Source organism: Girardinichthys multiradiatus, chromosome 20 (genome assembly GCF_021462225.1).
Source record: "Girardinichthys multiradiatus isolate DD_20200921_A chromosome 20, DD_fGirMul_XY1, whole genome shotgun sequence".
Taxonomy (NCBI): Eukaryota; Metazoa; Chordata; class Actinopteri; order Cyprinodontiformes; family Goodeidae; genus Girardinichthys; species Girardinichthys multiradiatus.
Window position 1 is genome coordinate 26210516 of NC_061812.1, and position 18912 is coordinate 26229427.

General features: G+C 41.8%; 1 protein-coding gene across 1 annotated transcript; it reads right to left on the reverse strand.

The window, feature by feature from the left end:
- Positions 1 to 1250: 1250 nt before the first annotated feature.
- On the reverse strand, positions 1251 to 9847 carry fbxo42 (F-box protein 42). Its single transcript, XM_047348589.1, has 10 exons — positions 9624 to 9847; positions 8458 to 8734; positions 8150 to 8266; positions 5621 to 5755; positions 5248 to 5401; positions 5025 to 5135; positions 4429 to 4525; positions 4231 to 4287; positions 3551 to 3667; positions 1251 to 2871 (listed from the first exon to the last, which is right to left on the reverse strand). The coding sequence occupies exons 2-10, from the start codon at positions 8726 to 8728 to the stop codon at positions 1822 to 1824; spliced, it is 2109 nt and encodes a 702-aa protein (XP_047204545.1). The 5' UTR covers positions 8729 to 8734; positions 9624 to 9847; the 3' UTR covers positions 1251 to 1821.
- Positions 9848 to 18912: the final 9065 nt, after the last annotated feature.

Sequence of the window (18912 nt, forward strand, 5' to 3'; positions counted from 1 at the left end):
CCTTGATAAAACACAGTGGACCAACACCAGCAGCTGACACGGCACCCCAGACCATCACTGACTGTGGGTACTTGACACTGGACTTCCGGCATTTCCTTCTCCCCAGTCTTCCTCCAGACTCTGGCACCTTGATTTCTGAATGACATGCAGAATTTGCTTTCATCTGAAAAAAGTACTTTGGACCACTGAGCAACAGTCCAGTGCTGCTTCTCTGTAGCCCAGGTCAGGCGCTTCTGCCGCTGTTTCTGGTTCAAAAGTGGCTTGACCTGGGGAATGCGGCACCTGTAGCCCATTTCCTGCACACGCCTGTGCACGGTGGCTCTGGATGTTTCTACTCCAGACTCAGTCCACTGCTTCTGCAGGTCCCCCAAGGTCTGGAATCGGCCCTTCTCCACAATCTTCCTCAGGGTCCGGTTACCTCTTCTCGTTGTGCAGCGTTTTCTGCCACACTTTTTCCTTCCCACTGAGGTGCCTTGATACAGCACTCTGGGAACAGCCTATTCGTTCAGAAATTTCTTTCTGTGTCTTACCCTCTTGCTTGAGGGTGTCAATAGTGGCCTTCTGGACAGCAGTCAGGTCAGCAGTCTTACCCATGATTGGGGTTTTGAGTGATGAACCAGGCTGGGAGTTTTAAAGGCCTCAGGAATCTTTTGCAGGTGTTTAGAGTTAACTCGTTGATTCAGATGATTAGGTTCATAGCTCGTTTAGAGACCCTTTTAATGATATGCTAATTTTGTGAGATAGGAATTTTGGGTTTTCATGAGCTGTATGCCAAAATCATCCGTATTAAGACAATAAAAGACCTGAAATATTTCAGTTAGTGTGCAATGAATCTAAAATATATGAATGTTAAATTTTCATCATTACATTATGGAAAATAATGAACTTTATCACAATATGCTAATATTTTGAGAAGGACCTGTATCTGATTTGAATAGAATGAACTGGATTGATTTGAACCAAAGTTGATAAACCTATGAACTGGACCAGTTTGTTTTAATTTTGTTTTATTACATATGTTGGGAATGGGATAAAGGAAATCAAAACTCTGGTAAAACAATTTGCTACATGAAAGCTAGGTTGTGATGTTGAAGGCAAGGAAAAGTGATGCGTAGAGCAAAGAGCCTTACAGATAATACCACAATTTCTCTGCAGAACATCAAATGATCATTACAACCAACAAAACGATTCTTTGTTTAATTGAAAAGCAGCCGTATTATCTTCACACCCGACAAGAACAAACACTGCCACAGAGCAGACACGGAGGCCTTTATTGTTCAACTATGTTTATAGTACAATGCCACATCGCTCAGCCATCGCGGCCCCCCGACACACATTAGTCAACAATTTTTAACCACCATCATGCACACAAACACGCACACACACACACACACGCTGTTTCTATGTAAACATTGCAGGCTTTTAGAGAGATAGAAAAAGCAAGGTAGTCATCAACACTTCCAGTTTTCTTCTTTTTAAGAGTTCAGAAGGGGTGACATACATATACACACACTCACACAAATAAATGTTTTGTTTGGTTGTTCACCATCAGGGGGCGATAAAAATGTCTGGTCCTCTCCAAGCACACTCGCACACAGATAATTTTCATTCAAGCAAATATTTTGTCAGTGTAGTTAAAGTGTTTCCCTATGAATGCGATCAGTAGGCAGAAGGGACAACAGTGAAATTCAAGTGAAACATCTAGCACTGATAAAGTTCTTCTCTTATAATCCGTCCTACAGGTAAAAGGCCTTGTGTGTTAGTTCCCTTATGTTGTTGCAGAGTATAACATCCGTCTTTCCAGTCCCGTCTGAAGATGCATTACCTTTTAGCTCGTACAAAGTACAAAGCGTTGGTTTTAGGGTAGTACTTAGCATTTTGTTTCTTGTCCATGAGGCCCCCAAAAATAATGAGTTCCCCTCTGCCCTGCACCACAGTGTGAAGGCTGGTCTCCGGAGGCCCCATGACCGCTGCGGGCGTCCCATTACCGTAAACTTTCCAGGACACAACGCCTGCGGATTTGGCCAGGGAAATGTCCAGCACGTACATCTGCATGGGCTTGCAGTTTAGGGACTGATACAGAGGTTTGCCTACATTCAGGCTCTGAGGCGGGTGGTGGCCAAGGCGCCGTGCTATGGGTGGAATAGCGTGTCCATCAGCTACGGCGGCTTGTGGAGGGCTGGATGAGGATGATGGTGGGGTTCCTGAGGGGCCGGTTACTCCTCCCCCACCACTGCCGCCCATAGAAGAAGCCCCATGTGTTTGAAGGGAAGACGATGGTAAAGATGAGGAAGATTTATTTTTCACTGCCTCCAGTCCTCTTCGTAGGGCAGCGGGGGACACCGCTCCTGGTGGCGTGAGAGGGGAGCCTGAGGGGGGGGTATGCAGTCCATTAGTATTTGGGACCTCCTGGTGAGGAGCAGCAGATAGCGGAGACTCCCACCCATAGTCTGTGGAACCAGGCAAATGAGGACGGGAGGGAGGAGAGCACCCCTGGGCCGGGCTGGTCCGAGGAGAAGGGGAAGATCCGTTTATTAGAGAGGGAAGCGGAGGGAGAGGGGGGCTGTCAGGGCCTTGTGAAGGAGACGGCTGCTGGGACGAGGATGGGCTTCCATTTCTGGCGCTTCCTCTGGCTGAAGGTCGAGGTCTTAGTGTGCCCCATCGACCATTTACGCACGGAGCCTCTTCGGCAGCTCCCAGGACAACACCAGCGGCCCCGCTTCGAATAGGAGATTGAGACCGCAGAGAGGGGGGCTCCGGCCCCAAAGGGGCGGGTGTGGCACTTATGGGGGAAGGTCGCGAGTTAAGACTTGGACTAAGAGGTGCACGGCCAGAAGGAGCCTGTGAGAAAACCACCACACACTGACCCACCTAGCAGTGAAAACACAAAGTTGAAAAATCACAAATTGAACACACATGTCAGGACTAACGGCTGCAGTACGCTGGTCATTTCATTCCTTCACCACTTCATTACTTTTATTTTGGTTGTTTTATATCCAACTTTTAGAGGTAAGAAATGGAACCAAGATGTTCTGTATCGACCATGAGAATATTTTATGTCCATTAAGGCAACTGAAGTTGAAGAGGAATATTCTATAATCTACTCAAGCTATTAATCTACTCAGTATACAGAAAAAATGCTGTTATCTAACTCCAATAGGAAATATCTACCAGCAGAAGGACACTATTATTTTAGTTTGATCTGGGGTCATAATTTCAAAATGCAGAAAGAGCCAGCTTTCCCAAAAGGGGATCAGAACCACAGTCAAAAGAAACATGGTCTAATTAAAGAAAATAATATAAAGATGATTTACATTACAGGTGGTATTTAAGTCTCTATTACTCTTTATCACCAAAATTCATAAAAATATTTAACTACCAAGTGACTTGAACCTATTGTTAATATTTGTAGTGTTGTTAGTAAATGGTTTGTTTACAGGTGCAAAATGAAAGTAGGAAGGGACAAAACAACAACGTGTCGGTACAAAGAATGGAGTGATTTGGCAATGGGGGAATGGACCCGGAGTCTACAAATGGGTCAAAAACTTACTTTGCAAGCTGGGTGGCACCATAACTCAGGGGCTCCATGGTCCTCATTCTCTACCTGCAGCTGCTGCCATTTCCACGCAGGGCTTTCCATGTGAAGGAGCCAGGCATCTTTAAGAAGCTGTGATTCCCAACAAGATGGAATAGATTAAAATATGACCTGTTTTTATATTCTTCAAGCTACTCTAGAGGCAAGGGCCCAAAATACTTCTTAAAATATTATCATTTTAACTCAAAGAAGAGAAGACCATGGCAGACTTGAAAGGCCAGATTACATTATGAGTGATAAATAACAAAAATAAACCAATTTCTAAAAATGTTTCCAGCAAAATTAGCTTTTTGATTGCCAGCCATAAAGGCTAAAGGGCTACTGTATGTAAATAGGTCCACCGATTTTTAACGTTGTCAAGCATCACTGCCCTCATGTCTTCAAAACGTTTAATAGATTAGCACTGCTGTTAGCCACGGCATCCACTAGAGGGCAGTTCTGAGTTAGTTTCCAAATTTAGAGGCATATTTTCAGACCATGGCAAATGTGGCTGAAATTTCTGTCATCTTCTTTCTCTTAGCTTGAAAAAGCGCAAACACGAAAGGAGCTATGTATTTTTCTAAATAATGTGTTTTTATTGTCAGTGTACAGTTGTTAGTGGGGGAAAAAAAAAACTGGATAGTAAAGAAACTTACTGCATTAGGACCACCACAGCCTCCCAATATAAGCAGCGTCTTATCATCAATTACAATCTGAAAGATAAAAAAAATACAGTCTGTATGAATAATTTACAAAATATACACAAAACACAAACAAACAAAAAATAACCTAAATATGAACTCAAACAAGAACCAAAAAATAAACTCAGCTTAAAGAAAAATAAACTTTCTTACCTGTGACTGGCCTCCTCGTGGGTGAGGTGATGGACCTGATGTGGACGGTTTGAACCAGGACCACTGCTCCAGATCCAGAACCCAGACCTCATTGCTCCTGATCAAAACCATTGAACAAATATACAACATAAAGAGTTGACCGCGAATGGTATCATTTTCACTCATGAACTTTTCCTTGATTTTTCCTATAAAAGGCTTGTAGGGGCATTTTGCGATAACAGAGGTGGAGGAAATCCAAGTGACCAGACTTCAGAGAACTTACCCAGCCCGCTCCCTTTTCTATAAAATCAGGGTACTGACAAAAATGAGGATGCATCTATGCAGAGCAAAAATATTAAAAAGCAGCGCTTAATGTTACACTGTGATGTAGCTAGATCTAAAAACTAGATTTATTAGTTCATCTATATTGTTTGGGTCGAGCCATTTACCTTAAGTTTTAGGAAGGCTTTCTAATGTTAGTCTGATGCGCTACAATATTTCTCCCCAACCACATTTTTTCACTAGAACTTTAGTATTGATCTGCGGTATACATTTAAATGAAATGCATACTGCTGACTTTCCAGTGTATTAAAGTGTAATCCATAAAATGATCATACATCTGACGTGCTCCTAACGATCCCCCGAACACTATCATGGAGTTCCCAATTACAGACGATGAGTGGCCTGCCATAGGTGGAGGTCCATGTGTTGTTACTATACAGTTCCACCTGGGAAAACAGAAGTGAAAAAACCACACAAGAGAAAATAATGATGAGTAGTTCAACTTTCCCATCCTTTGACTAAACCACACCCTCTGAATGTCTCTGGAGTCCATCTCACCAATTTTTTGAAGGTGAATAGGTGTGGATTTCATCAAAAAACCTCTCTGGTTGGTGAAGTGGATAAGGGCTGGGTCGCGTCCAGCCTCCAAACAGCACCAACAGATCTTTGTGCATCACTAAGGTCGCTCCGGCTTTTGGAGATGGATAGGAGCCTGTGGAAAAAAAATAAACATAAATATAACTAACATTTTCCTCATGATGATGCTCAACTGTAAAAAGAAAATGGTTCAACACATAAAAATGTTTAGGAAGAATATAATTTGTTTTATACTGCACACTCACCCTAAAGATAAAAACACAATACAGTGCAAATGAAGCTGTTACACAGTTTGGAGTTTATATTTTTGTATGCTCGGCTGCAAGGTTCTCACCTGAGGCTAAAGGGCGGATCCACTCTTTACTGTTGAGGTCCAGTCTCCATAGGTCATTAAAGGCAGCATTGCAGCTACTCTGAGTGCAGCCCCCGAAAACATACATGGACTGATTTGAGTCATAATAGCACGCACCTGCAATATGCAAAAACAAAGATTAATGCCGCACAATTTAGCAATAATTACAGAGTCGCTGCATACAGACCCTTGCATAAGTCCATATTCCTTTTTCACATTTTGCTATTTTACAAACATAAACCTACATGTTAGAGACCAACACAACTAAGTGCAGAACTGGGAAGTGGCAGGAAAAGGAAACTCAAAGTTTTAAACTAATAAAAAATCTGAAAAGTGTGCTTTATATTCAATCACCTATACTCTAATACCCCTAAATAAATATCTATGCAATTTGGCGACTTCAGAAGTCACCTAGTTAGTGAATATAATCCTCCAGAGTGTAATTTAATTTCAGTATAAATCCAGCAGTTCTTTAAAGGCCTCCGGGGTTTGTTAGAAAACATTTATGAACAAACAGCATCAACAGACAAAGGAACACAGCAGGCAGGATGGGGATAAGACTGTGGAAAAGCTTAAAGCAGGATTATTGTATAAAACAGTATATCAAGATTTTAACATTCTCAGTTCAATCCATTATCTGAAAATAGAAGCAATATGGCACAAGTGCAAACCTAACAAGACACGGTCGTCTACCTAAACTGACAGGCTGGGAAAGGAGAGTATTAATCAGTGGAAGAGCCAAAAGGTAAAGAGTAACTCAGGAGGAGCAGTAGAGATCGGTTGACAGAACAACTATCAGTTGTGCACTCCAACAATCTGGCATCTACAAAAGAGTGGAAAGAAGAAAAGCATTGTTGAAAGAAAGCCATAAGAAGCCTTGTCTGCAGTTTGGCACAAGCCATTTAGGAGACACAGTAAACACGTTTAAGGTGCTGGTTGTCAAAATAGACCAAAATCTAATTGGTTTTTTTTTAGGTAAAAACCATGTGTCACTGTGGAGATGCTTTTCTTCAAGAGAGACAGGGTAGATGCTCAGATTGGAAGATAGATGGAAACAATAAAGAGCAATTCAGGAAGAAAACAAGTTAGAGACTCCAAAAGACTTGAAATTCGGGCAGGGGCTTGCCTTACAGCAGGACCATAATCACAATACAGCCGGAGTTACAACAACGGTTTTACCAAGCCCGAACAAGAGACGCAAGGACATCTCCCAGTGGGCCCACCACATGCAGGGGGAACCATGGTGGTAAGAGGATCGGGCGGTGGTCAAATGTGGAGACCTTGACGACCTGATCTCCAAATGCTTAGCGAGGGGAGAATGGAGCAGGAGATTGACAGACGGATCAGCGCAGCCGCTGCAGTAATGTTCCAGTTCGTTGTGATGAAGAGAGAGATGAGTCGAAAAGTGAAGCTCACGATTTACTGGTCGGTCTACATTCCTACCCTCACCTATGGGCACGAACGTTTAGTCGTGACTAAAAGAACGAGAGCCCGGATACAAGCGGCTGAAATGAGCTTCCTCTGCAGGGTGGCCAGGCACTCCCTTAGAGATAGGGTGAGGAGCTCAGCCACCCAGGAGGAACTTGGAGTAGAGCCGCTAGTCCTCCACATCGAGAGGAGTCAGTTGAGGTGGCTTGGGCATCTGTTTTGGATGCCTCACAATCTAGGTGTTTCAGGCACGACCCACTGCAAGGTGGCTCAGAAGGTGGCTCAGAAGACGGCCCAGGACACGCTGGAGGGACTATGTCTCTCGGCTGGCCTGGGAACGCCTTGGGCTTCCCCCAGAGGAGCTGGAGGAGGTGTCTAAGGAGAGGGCTCAACTCAACTTAGTCTGCTGTCCCCTGCGACCCGATCCTGAATAAGCGGAAGACAATTAGTGTGAGTAGGGGTTTAGCTCAAAACATTTTCAGGTGTTAGAATGGCCCAACCAAAGTCAAAACCTACATTCAAATGAATATTTCTGGCAAGACTTAAAAATGGATGTTAACAGAGGCTCTCCCTCCGATCTGACTGAGCTTGAGGTATTTTGCAGAGAAGAACATGTAACTATGTCAGATTATACCTACATCACATTTGCAAAGTTGATGAAACAAAAACTCAACGTCCCCGGGGCGTTTCTAGTGATTACTGACAGAATACAAAATCAACTCACACTTTTCAGATTTTTATTTGGAAAAGATTTTGAAAACCATGTATTCTTGTTCTTCCACATGACAAATATATGTTATTTTATGTTGGATTATCACATAAAGTCCTGAAAAAGTAACTATTGTGGTTGTAATGTGACATCGTTTGAAATGGTTAAACAAGTATGAATAAATAATTGTTCGCTGTAAAGTCCACACATCATATTCAGAAGTAATGCATGTCATTTAAGGTAATTCTCTCCCGTCTTTGAAATCAATAAATATGTCACTTCTTTTTGATATGGTGACTTTGTAAAGGACTTGGGGCGAAGTGAGAAAAAGATTGTTTGACCAGTATCACTGATGTAAAGCAGCGATTACTGACTGTGTGAAAAGCGCTGAGTGATGGGGGTTCCGGGATATGGATACGTCCGGCTTTCCCATTGGATATTTCCCTCCTGGACAGCTCTCAAAAAACCATGGTAACACTGGTAAGCGACACCTGTTTCAGAAAAAAATGTAGTGAGGAAACAGAGCAAAGAACACGGCAAAGTTATGGTAACTGGCTTATCGGTGAAATGTAAACACACCTTAACAATGTTATTCCTACATGACCCAAGCACATGCTGTAACACTAACAATATTAACACTGAAACACTTATGTAAACAGTTACTTAAATTAAAACCACTTACCTTTAATAAGACGATACCACTGCTTACACACAAGTGCAGCGGTCTTGTGCTCCTGGTAAGGTGAGAGGAAGGATAAAATATATTCGAGGACTTCCTCTGGCAACTCAGCCATAGTTCTTCCCTTCCCTTTGGCACCTGTGTCCATGATCCCTTCTTGACAACAGGACCCCATCTTTGCCTCCACTTTGTCTGTTAGCACAGTCTCTGCACCCTCATCCTCTGTATCCATGGCAACAAAGTATCCATCTTCATTGTCGGGGGAAAGGGACATTATTGTCTGTTGAGACACGTGAAGACATTTAGACATGACCTAAACAATAATGCCCTTGAACATGATCAGCATTAGTAAAGATCATACAGTGCTAAGTCAATTTATCATTTGCTCTACTAACCAAGGGGGATTTACCTGCTTTGTTTGGTTCTTCCTGAAACATAATGACGACGAAGCCTGATATGAGTGAAACATATATGCTCCTGCTTAAAAAGCCCAACTATGCTATAAAAGGTGTGACCAGAGTTATTCTTTTGTGACAAAACTAGTATAACTGATCAATAAATTATACGTCGATGATGCTCTGTCTTCGAACTGTTCGGCTTCGTCCGAGTTTATTCCATTAGCTACGTCTAGCTAGCTATCTTTAGCCTCCACATAATAAATGAATCACAGGATTGCTAAGGCTAACTATTTCTAAAAGCTATCTAGCGCCTCCAAGACATTTTAAAATTGTAATAAGGTTAGGAGATTGTGCATATTTCTTCATACACGAAAACACGGCTTATCGGTTTGAAAACGACCAGTTAACTCGACGAATTAAACGTTTTCTCCTGGTTTGCTAACATATGCTAACGCTAGCCAACCTATCAGCAGCATCCAGGCTAACAGCAGTTACATGTGCCAGTTCATCTTCAACTGACGAGCTTTGAATCTTATCTCTTCTCCATTTTACGATTATCTGGCAGATTATAGACATCTATTAAATCCTCTGGTAGGCCGACATGACATCAACAGTTAGCATCAGCTAGATGCCAAAACAATTCTTGTCTTCTGTTCATGATCTTTGCTAATATTAGCCTCAGCAGAGGGACTGTGTGCTGCCTTGGTCTGCCAGGGTTCTCCGCTGAAATGTTAACTTTACGGTGTAACAATGGAAAAGCCCGGTTCATACCCTTGTTTCAGCTGAGATCTTTTCAGGGCTCTGGGTGTGTATATGTCCTCTCCTCCTCCACGGTTTATCAGCTCCGCTGGTTCCTTCGCAGCCTCCATGCAATCGCCATCTTCCGCTGTTAGAGCAGCTTCCTCCCTCCGCAGCAGAGCTACGCTTCGGAACAGCCTCGGGGCTGTGTGTGATGCAAGGGGTTGGTCTTCAGGCCGCAGACTCTGCTTTCCCATCTGCTCATCAAAAGAGGAGGACTGGAATAAAAATTAAACCCCTGTGTACATATATATATAGGTTTTTTACGCTGACGGGCAAAGTAAGCAATACTACAATATCATACTTCTCATCATTGCGCTTGTTGTTAGGTAGAAGTAAATACTTGTCCTCAAAGAGTTAGGAGAAGAAAGTGGAAGTGAAAGAATTTGAAAGGGAAAATTTAGATGGCTTGATGACTGGGTCAGAGCATCTCTAAAACTACACCTCTTGAGTTGTGTTCCACCTCAGGAGTGGTCAGTATCTATCAAAAGTGGTCAAAGGAAGGAATAAAGACAGGAACGTAGTAACAACAGACAATTTCTTGAGAATAGTTAGGTCCTTCAGTGCTTTTTGGAAAAGATTGCATACATTTTACAAGTTCCGTGTTGGAAACTCAAGTTTTTCCTTCTGTTTTCACTCTCTCACTCTGCCCAGATAAGGAAAGCTATATGTGTGGAGCAGTCAGTTGGCAAGGTTCATAGAGCACCTTGAGAATTATGTTAAAGAGCAAATAAAGACATGCATCTTAGCAATGGCATTAATTTCTTAATGTAAACCACAACATTTTGACTATATCGCTTGTTAAACTGTTTTCATGAAAAAGTATTTTTGAATAATTGATAGGTATCAGTCTATATTATTCAAAAACTGACCCCACCTCCCTTCCAGTCTCAATCCAAGCACCACACACAAGTTGGCAACTCTGTACATAAATCTGATTTGGAGAACATAATCTCTCTTGCAATCATTTATTGGGCCAGAGAGTTAAAAAGCTAAACAAGCCAATAAATAACCTTGGTATTCTGGATCCGCTAGAGCTGATTGTGCAAAGGATGGTTCATTAAGTAAACCATGACCATTCTCTTCACAAGACAGTTACTCAACAGCAGTGTTTCTCCATTCTGAGGCCTCTTCAGACCCACTGCAAAACAGATTGCTACAGAATATCCCACCCACTACTATAGCTTCCTATAAAGCCCCTTTCAAGAAACTTAGATAATGAGATATAAGAAGCAAATGCTGGCCCGTGTGGTCTAATCTAACAGATGAGCTATTGTGGTTCAAGTTGCTAAGGAATATAATCTTTTTTTGGTAGAAAGAATAGAAGTGCATAGAAGTTTACTGGGTATGGGCCTGCAAAGCATGGACCAGTCAGAGTGCCTATGCCAACCTGAGCATCAGAACTAGACCCAGGAGCAACAGAAGATGGTAGCCTGATCAGATGAATTCTGTTTTCTTTTACATCATGTTTATGTTTCTCTCATTTATCTGGGTAAGACGTGGCATCAGGATGCGCAATGGGAAGAAGGCAAGCTTGTAGAGGCAGTGTGATGATTCAGGTAATCGTCTGCTGGGAAACCTTGGGCCCAAATCTACTTTGAGGTCTCCCTGAATAATGAGGAAGCTTCTCACTTTATCTTTAAGGTTAAGTCCAGCCACCCTATGGTGGAAGCTAATGTTACCCACCTGAATCGGGGATCTTGTTCTTAGCATCACGATCCATATCTCTTGACATACGTAAAAGTGAATCAAAAGCTTTACTTTTTGGCTCAGCTCTATCCTCACCAAAACAGGCGTCAAAACAGTGCCTGCGTATGGCTTACAAGGCCCCAGACCATCTGTCCATGTCCTAGTCCATCCTGCCATTACCTGATAACCACACACCAAGTGTCTTGATCTCCCCTGCTAAAGGAAGTCTGTTCCTGGAGGAACCAGTCTATCTTGTTCTGATTGAAAACCACAGGCTCTAAATTAGTCAAGTCAAGTTTATTTATATAGCGCTTTTAGGCAACAAGGCACTCAAGGCACTGTACATAAACGAAAAACATTACAATGATATAGAAAATCAAACAACAGAGGTAATTAAAAAAAAGGAGAATAGAATGATGGATAAGAAAATGAAAGGAAAATTGTCCACTATAAACAAATACGTTTTTTCTCTTGATTTAAAGCAACTTACGGTTTTGGTGCTTTTACACTTTTCTGGGAGTTTATTCCAGATTAGTGGAGCATAAGAACTAAAAGCTGCTTCTCCATGTTTGATTCTGGTTCTGGGTATGCAGAGTAGATTTGAGCCAGAAGACCTGAGAGGTCTGGGTGGTTGATACACTGACAAGTCTGTAATGTATTTTGGTGCTAAGCCATTCAGTGATTTATAGACTAACAGAAGTATTTTAAAGTCTATTCTCTGAGCTACAGGGAGCCAGTGTAGGGACTTTAGAACCGGGGTGATGTGCTCCACTTTCTTAGTTCTAGTGAGGATGCGGGCAGCAGCGTTCTGGATCAACTGCAGCTGTCTGATCGACTTTTTAGGCAGACCTGTGAAGACACCATTGCAGTGATCAATTCTACTAAAGATGAACGCATGAATTAGATTTTCAAGGTCCTGCTGAGACATTAGTGCTTTAATCCTGGAGATGTTCTTTAGGTGATAGAAAGCCAACCTTGTTACTGTCTTTATGTGCTTCTGAAGGTTCAGGTCCGAGTCCATCACTACACCCAGGTTTCGAGCCTGACTGGTGGTTTCTACCTGTATTAATGAAGCTGTGTGCTAACTTTTAAACGTTCTTCCTTTGGTCCAAAGATTATTACTTTAGTTTTGTTTTGATTCAGCTGAAGAACATTTAGGCCCATCCATGCATTGATTTCTTCTAAGCATTTACCCAGCACTTGAATGGGTTCATAGTCACCTGGTGACATCGTAACGTATAGCTGTGTGTCGTCTGCATAGCTATGATAACTTACGTTGTTGTTTATTAAAATCTGAGTTAGGGGGAGCATGTAGATATTGAATAGAAGGGGCCCTAAGATGGACCCTTGGGGAACGCCACATGTGGCATTTTTGTGGTCAGTTACCTACTGACAAAAAAAGTCCCTGTCCTTCAAGTAGGATTTAAACCAATTGAGTGCTGTACCAGAAAGGCCAACCCAGTTTTCCAGGCGCTCTAATAAAATGATCAACAGTGTCAAATGCTGCACTAAGGTCCAATAATACCAGCACTGTGGTTCTTCCATAGTATGCATTTATACGGATATCATTGAACACCTTGACAAGAGCAGTCTCTGTACTGTGGTGAGCAGGAAGCCTGACTGGAAGACATCGAAGCGGTTGGTCGTTGTTAGGAAGTTGTTTAACTGCTGAATCGCAACTTTTTCAATAATCTTGCTGATGAAGGGGAGGTTTGATATAGGCCTGTAGTTCTGTAGTAGCAGCTTGTCCAAGTTGCTCTTTTTCAATAGAAGTTTGATAATTGCTGTTTTTAGGGCCTGGAGGAAAACACCTGACAAAAGGGACGTGTTTATTATTTGTGTTAAATTAGATGTTATTACAGGCAAAGCTTTCTTAAGAAAAGCTGTGGGTAAAACATCGAGAAAGCAGGAAGAAGAGCTTAGTTGCTGTACAATTTCTTCTAAGTTTTTGTAGTTTATTTGGTGAAATTGGGAAATTTTGTCAAAATCAGTTCTAGTTGGAAACAGCATTGGTACTGGAGTTGATATGGATGTGCTGACTGCCCCTCTGATCTTTAGGGTTATTTGTAGAAGTTAGCAAATTCATTGCAGGCCCTGGTAGAGTGGAGTTCAGATGCTACAGTTACAGGAGGGTTTGTTAACCTGTCGACCGTGGCAAATAATGCACGAGCATTGTTAATGTTTTTGCTGATGATCTCAGAAAAGAAGGATTCCCCTGCATTTTTCAGTTGTAGGTTATATCTGTATAGTCTCTCTTTATAGATAATATAGTGAACCTGGAGTCCAGTCTTTCACCACCTGCGTTCAGCTTTTCAACACTCCTTTTTTTCACTTCTGACTGGTGGAGCACTTCTCCATGGAGACATTTTCTTCCCAGAAACGACTTTCACTTTAATTAGAGCAATTGAATCAATGATGTCCGAGATTTTAGAATGAAGTTTTCTACCAGCTCATCTACAGTGTTACAGGGCAAAGTGGAGGTAGAAGAGTAAATCTGGTTAAAGGTTTCAGCTGCACCATCCTTAAAGATGCGTTTTCTTATCATGTCTCTTTGGCAAACTGAGCCATTGCAGATGATGCTTTCAAAAATAACAGAAAAGTGGTCAGATAGAGCAACATCAGTTACAGACACCTTGGAAATGTTTAGACCCTTAGTGATGATCAAGTCCTAAATATGTCCCTGTTTGTGCGTTTGCTGTTTAACATGTTGAGTCAAACCAAAATTTCTAAAAGTGTCACATAGATCTGTTGCACTTCTGTCTTCAGGATTGTCCAAGTGAATGTTGAAGTCTCCCACAATAATTAAACAGTCATAATCAACACATATCACAGATAAAAGCTCATTAAAATCACTGATAAAATTTGTTTTGGACTTAGGAGGCCTGTAAATATTCAAGAACATTGTTCAGACCAGGCTCTTTACCTGGAGAGACACATATTCAAAAGAGTCAAATTTGCCCAGAAATACTTTTTTACACTTTAGTAAATCTTTAAACAAAGTGGCCACCCCTCCACCTTTTCTTTGCTGTCTGCTCTCACAAAGAAAATTGTAGTTCGGAGTTGTCGACTCTATCAGAATAGGAGCTTCATTAAATTCATGTAACCATGTTTCTGTTAAAAACATAACATCAAGATCGTGGTCAGTAATGAAGTCATTGATTAAAAATGATTTTCCTGACAGAGATCTAATGTTCAGTAAAGCCAGTTTATATGACTTAGTTGCTGATATTAACTCTGTGTCTGGTTGTACCTGACAGTTTATGGCTTTTTTTGATTCATTATTGCTGTCTCTTATCCTTTTTTTTGGCTTTCTTCTTTCTGTCACATAAAAGCACAGACATTTTACAACTATCTCCTATTAGGGGCCCAAGTTTTTCCTGGACATGTTCATTTCTGATAGAGTTACCACTGGGGCCCAGACTGTATCACAGAGAAGTGATTTGAAGGTCCTGATTAGGAGGAGATAGATTAGGAGGTGGTGGAGGTTTGCGGCATTTGGAAGATGTTGGTTTAGTAGCAGGGCCTCGGCCACGGGGGGTGTTGAATGGAGAAGATGTCAGAGCCATTTGGGTCTCGATTTTAAGAGTTCCTTTCATGTTATCAGAATCCAGTAAAACAAAACGTGGGCTCACTGGGGAGATGGGAGAGTTCTGTGTGGTCTGGGTCGGGGTTTGGGGGGAGGGGGATATAATGGGGGTCCACTTCTCCTGTGGATTTCGACAGGGAGACGTTTTGTGATGACCTCTCTTTCTCAGCCAACTGGCAGGTTGTTTCTGCTGGAGCTGTTGGAGGCAGCGTTATCATTGTTGTTGATACTCCATGTTCTCTGCTGAAGGTCGAAGCTGCTGGCGGATTATTTACTGAATAGAAGAGATTAGATGTGAGACGTCTGGCTCCCTACTTGTTCAAACAGAAACCATCTTGCTTGAAGAGTTGTCTTTTTTCCCAAAAAATATTAAAGTTGTCGATGAAGTTCACAGATGTAGTAGCACTTTTTTTTTCAACCACGTACAGGTCCTTCTCAAAATATTAGCATATTGTGATAAAGTTCATTATTTTCCATAATGTCATGATGAAAATTTAACATTCATATATTTTAGATTCATTGCACACTAACTGAAATATTTCAGGTCTTTTATTGTCTTAATACGGATGATTTTGGCATACAGCTCATGAAAACCCAAAATTCCTATCTCACAAAATTAGCATATCATTAAAAGGGTCTCTAAACGAGCTATGAACCTAATCATCTGAATCAACGAGTTAACTCTAAACACCTGCAAAAGATTCCTAAGGCCTTTAAAACTCCCAGCCTGGATCATCACTCAAAACCCCAATCATGGGTAAGACTGCCGACCTGACTGCTGTCCAGAAGACCACTATTGACACCCTCAAGCAAGAGGGTAAGACACAGAAAGAAATTTCTGAACAAATAGGCTGTTCCCAGAGTGCTGTATCAAGGCACCTCTGTGGGAAGGAAAAAGTGTGGCAGAAAACGCTGCACAACGAGAAGAGGTGACCGAACCCTGAGGAAGATTGTGGAGAAGGGCCGATTCCAGACCTTGGGGGACCTGCGGAAGCAGTGGACTGAGTCTGGAGTAGAAACATCCAGAGCCACCGTGCACAGGCGTGTGCAGGAAATGGGCTACAGGTGCTGCATTCCCCAGGTCAAGCCACTTTTGAACCAGAAACAGCGGCAGAAGTGCCTGACCTGGGCTACAGAGAAGCAGCACTGGAATGTTGCTCAGTGGTCCAAAGTACTTTTTCGGATGAAAGCAAATTCTGCATGTCATTCGGAAATCAAGGTGCCAGAGTCTGGAAGAAGACTGGGGAGAAGGAAATGCCAAAATGCCAGAAGTCCAGTGTCAAGTACCCACAGTCAGTGATGGTCTGGGGTGCCGTGTCAGCTGCTGGTGTTGGTCCACTGTGTTTTATCAAGGGCAGGGTCAATGCAGCTAGCTATCAGGAGATTTTGGAGCACTTCATGCTTCCATCTGCTGAAAAGCTTTATGGAGATGAAGATTTCATTTTTCAGCACGACCTGGCACCTGCTCACAGTGCCAAAACCAGTGGTAAATTGTTTACTGACCATGGTATCACTGTGCTCAATTGGCCTGCCAACTCTTCTGACCTGAACCCCATAGAGAATCTGTGGGATATTGTGAAGAGAACGTTGAGAGACTCAAGACCCAACACTCTGGATGAGCTAAAGGCCGCTATCGAAGCATCCTGGGCCTCCATAAGACCTCAGCAGTGCCACAGGCTGATTGCCTCCATGCCACGCCGCATTGAAGCAGTCATTTCTGCAAAAGCATTCACGACCAAGTATTGAGTGCATAACTGTACATGATTATTTGAAGGTTGACGTTTTTTGTATTAAAAACACTTTTCTTTTATTGGTCGGATGAAATATGCTAATTTTGTGAGATAGGAATTTTGGGTTTTCATGAGCTGTATGCCAAAATCATCCGTATTAAGACAATAAAACACCTGAAATATTTCAGTTAGTGTGCAATGAATCTAAAATATATGAATGTTAAATTTTCATCATGACATTATGGAAAATAATGAACTTTATCACAATATGCTAATATTTTGAGAAGGACCTGTATTGATCATCAGAAGTCTCAAAAAAATCTCATCAATCGGTGCAAAGGGTCCGCTGAGAAACACCTTGATATTGAGACCTCCAACAATATTCAGAAGACGAGAGAAATCCTCCTTCAGTCCTTCTGAATTTTTCTTAGCCACGTCATCCATGGCTCCACAGTGTATAATAAGGTTTTCTAGAGACAGGCGCTTTTCTGTGATTGCAAGAATATTCTCTGAGATATCAGAGACCACGTTACTAGTACCAATCATAACTTCTGTGTTTTTCTTGTTGCAGAAGTTTTTAATCCCATCCACAGTGTTGCCCACTATTAGGGTTCTTGGTCCGGTGGGGCGCTTTTTCTCTGGCAATTTAGGAGAAGACTGTTTAGAATGAAGGTTGTTCTCAAACCTTTAATTGTTCTCAGAAGATGGATCATTTTCCTGGTTTTCATTCTGTAGTGGAGCAAATCTGTTCTGGAGGGGATTTCCATTATTTCCAGCTGTCTCACTCCTATCAGTTGTGACAGCAGCTCACTGTCGAAGTCTCCTTTTCCCAGGGGAAACGGGGATATTTCTCTGTAATTCTGGCCATTCTAATTTATTTAATCGTTGAGATCTTCCAGTGAGTCGTCCACCCTGATTTTTTGGGCATGTGCCTAAAACATGCCAGGGGCGTCTGCCGGTACGTTTATTCTCAGTGTTCTGATTGCCGACTGAGTCATTGAGCTGTCACTGTTTGGGATCACAGGCAGAGTTGGATCATCGCTGTACCCCATATTCACCTCCACATTCACTTCTAGTCAATGGATTTTCATCTCCAAAACAGCCAATTTCTGTAAAAGTTTGTCAAAGTCCTCTGTGGTGAAGGGAGGAATTTTGTGTTGATTAGCTGGCGTCAACTTGTTCTTCTTTCGAGTTCGATTATAAAAATGTCATAATCCTTTAGGGAAAAAAATACACTCCTTAGAGAACCTCTTCTCTCAAACACTTCATACTTGACTTTAAACTGCTGCAATGAATGCTGAAGGCCATGACATAAAGATACCAACAGAACCACAGCATCTGCAAAAAACCAAAGATGAGACACCTGAGTTTAAAGTTTAAGTTTCACAAACAGAATAAGGGTTTTACAGATCACATGGTGTGTTTTTATAAAATCTGTCTTCAGTGAAGACCAATCAAGTTCAGGTTTGACCAGCAATTTACACTTTGAATGAGATCTAGTCAAGTTTTCTGAGTCCTTTAAAAAAACAATACAGATGCTTTACATTTAGACTTGAAAATTTGAATTTTTTTGAGTTGCAACTTGCCTGATTAACTTCAACAACCCCTGAAGATGGAATTTACAGTTGGAAAGTTGGAGGTCACCAAGCAACCCAGACCTCAGAATCCAATTTTGTTGTTGGGTGTATAAAATGATGTGATGCAGCATTAGATGTGAGTCAAAACATCTGAGCTCAGATCCTGGAATGACATGAGTAGACTCCATTCTAGTTGCAAGTCAAAAAAAGATTAGGGCTTGCTTATTGTGGTGAAGCTAACTGCTGTTAGCCATATAAAACAATAACAATGTATTTCTCTCTATTTTTTGCATTTAAACACTGAAAGAATATGTTCACAAATTGATCTTGTACGATACAACATGTGCCACTGGTTTCATAACATACAAACTGCTAGAAGTGCTGTTGGTCAATACCTGGAACCTTCTTTATGCTTTATGAACACTGCAGTCATACTTGATCTTAAATTCAGGACTGCTTGGCAAGCCTTGAATTTCCCAGCTGGAATTCCGACTTCTGGGAAGCTTTTGGTGTATTTCTGATTACCCATAAAACTGACTCTAGAAACAAACCATATTCAGCAGCTGCACACCCCCAAGTTCAATATCAAATATGGATACAATTTGGATGCAATATTAGTCCAAAACCATATGGGTCCTTGTTCTGAGCTGCTAGACAAACTACTGTAAGTAAAACAAGTT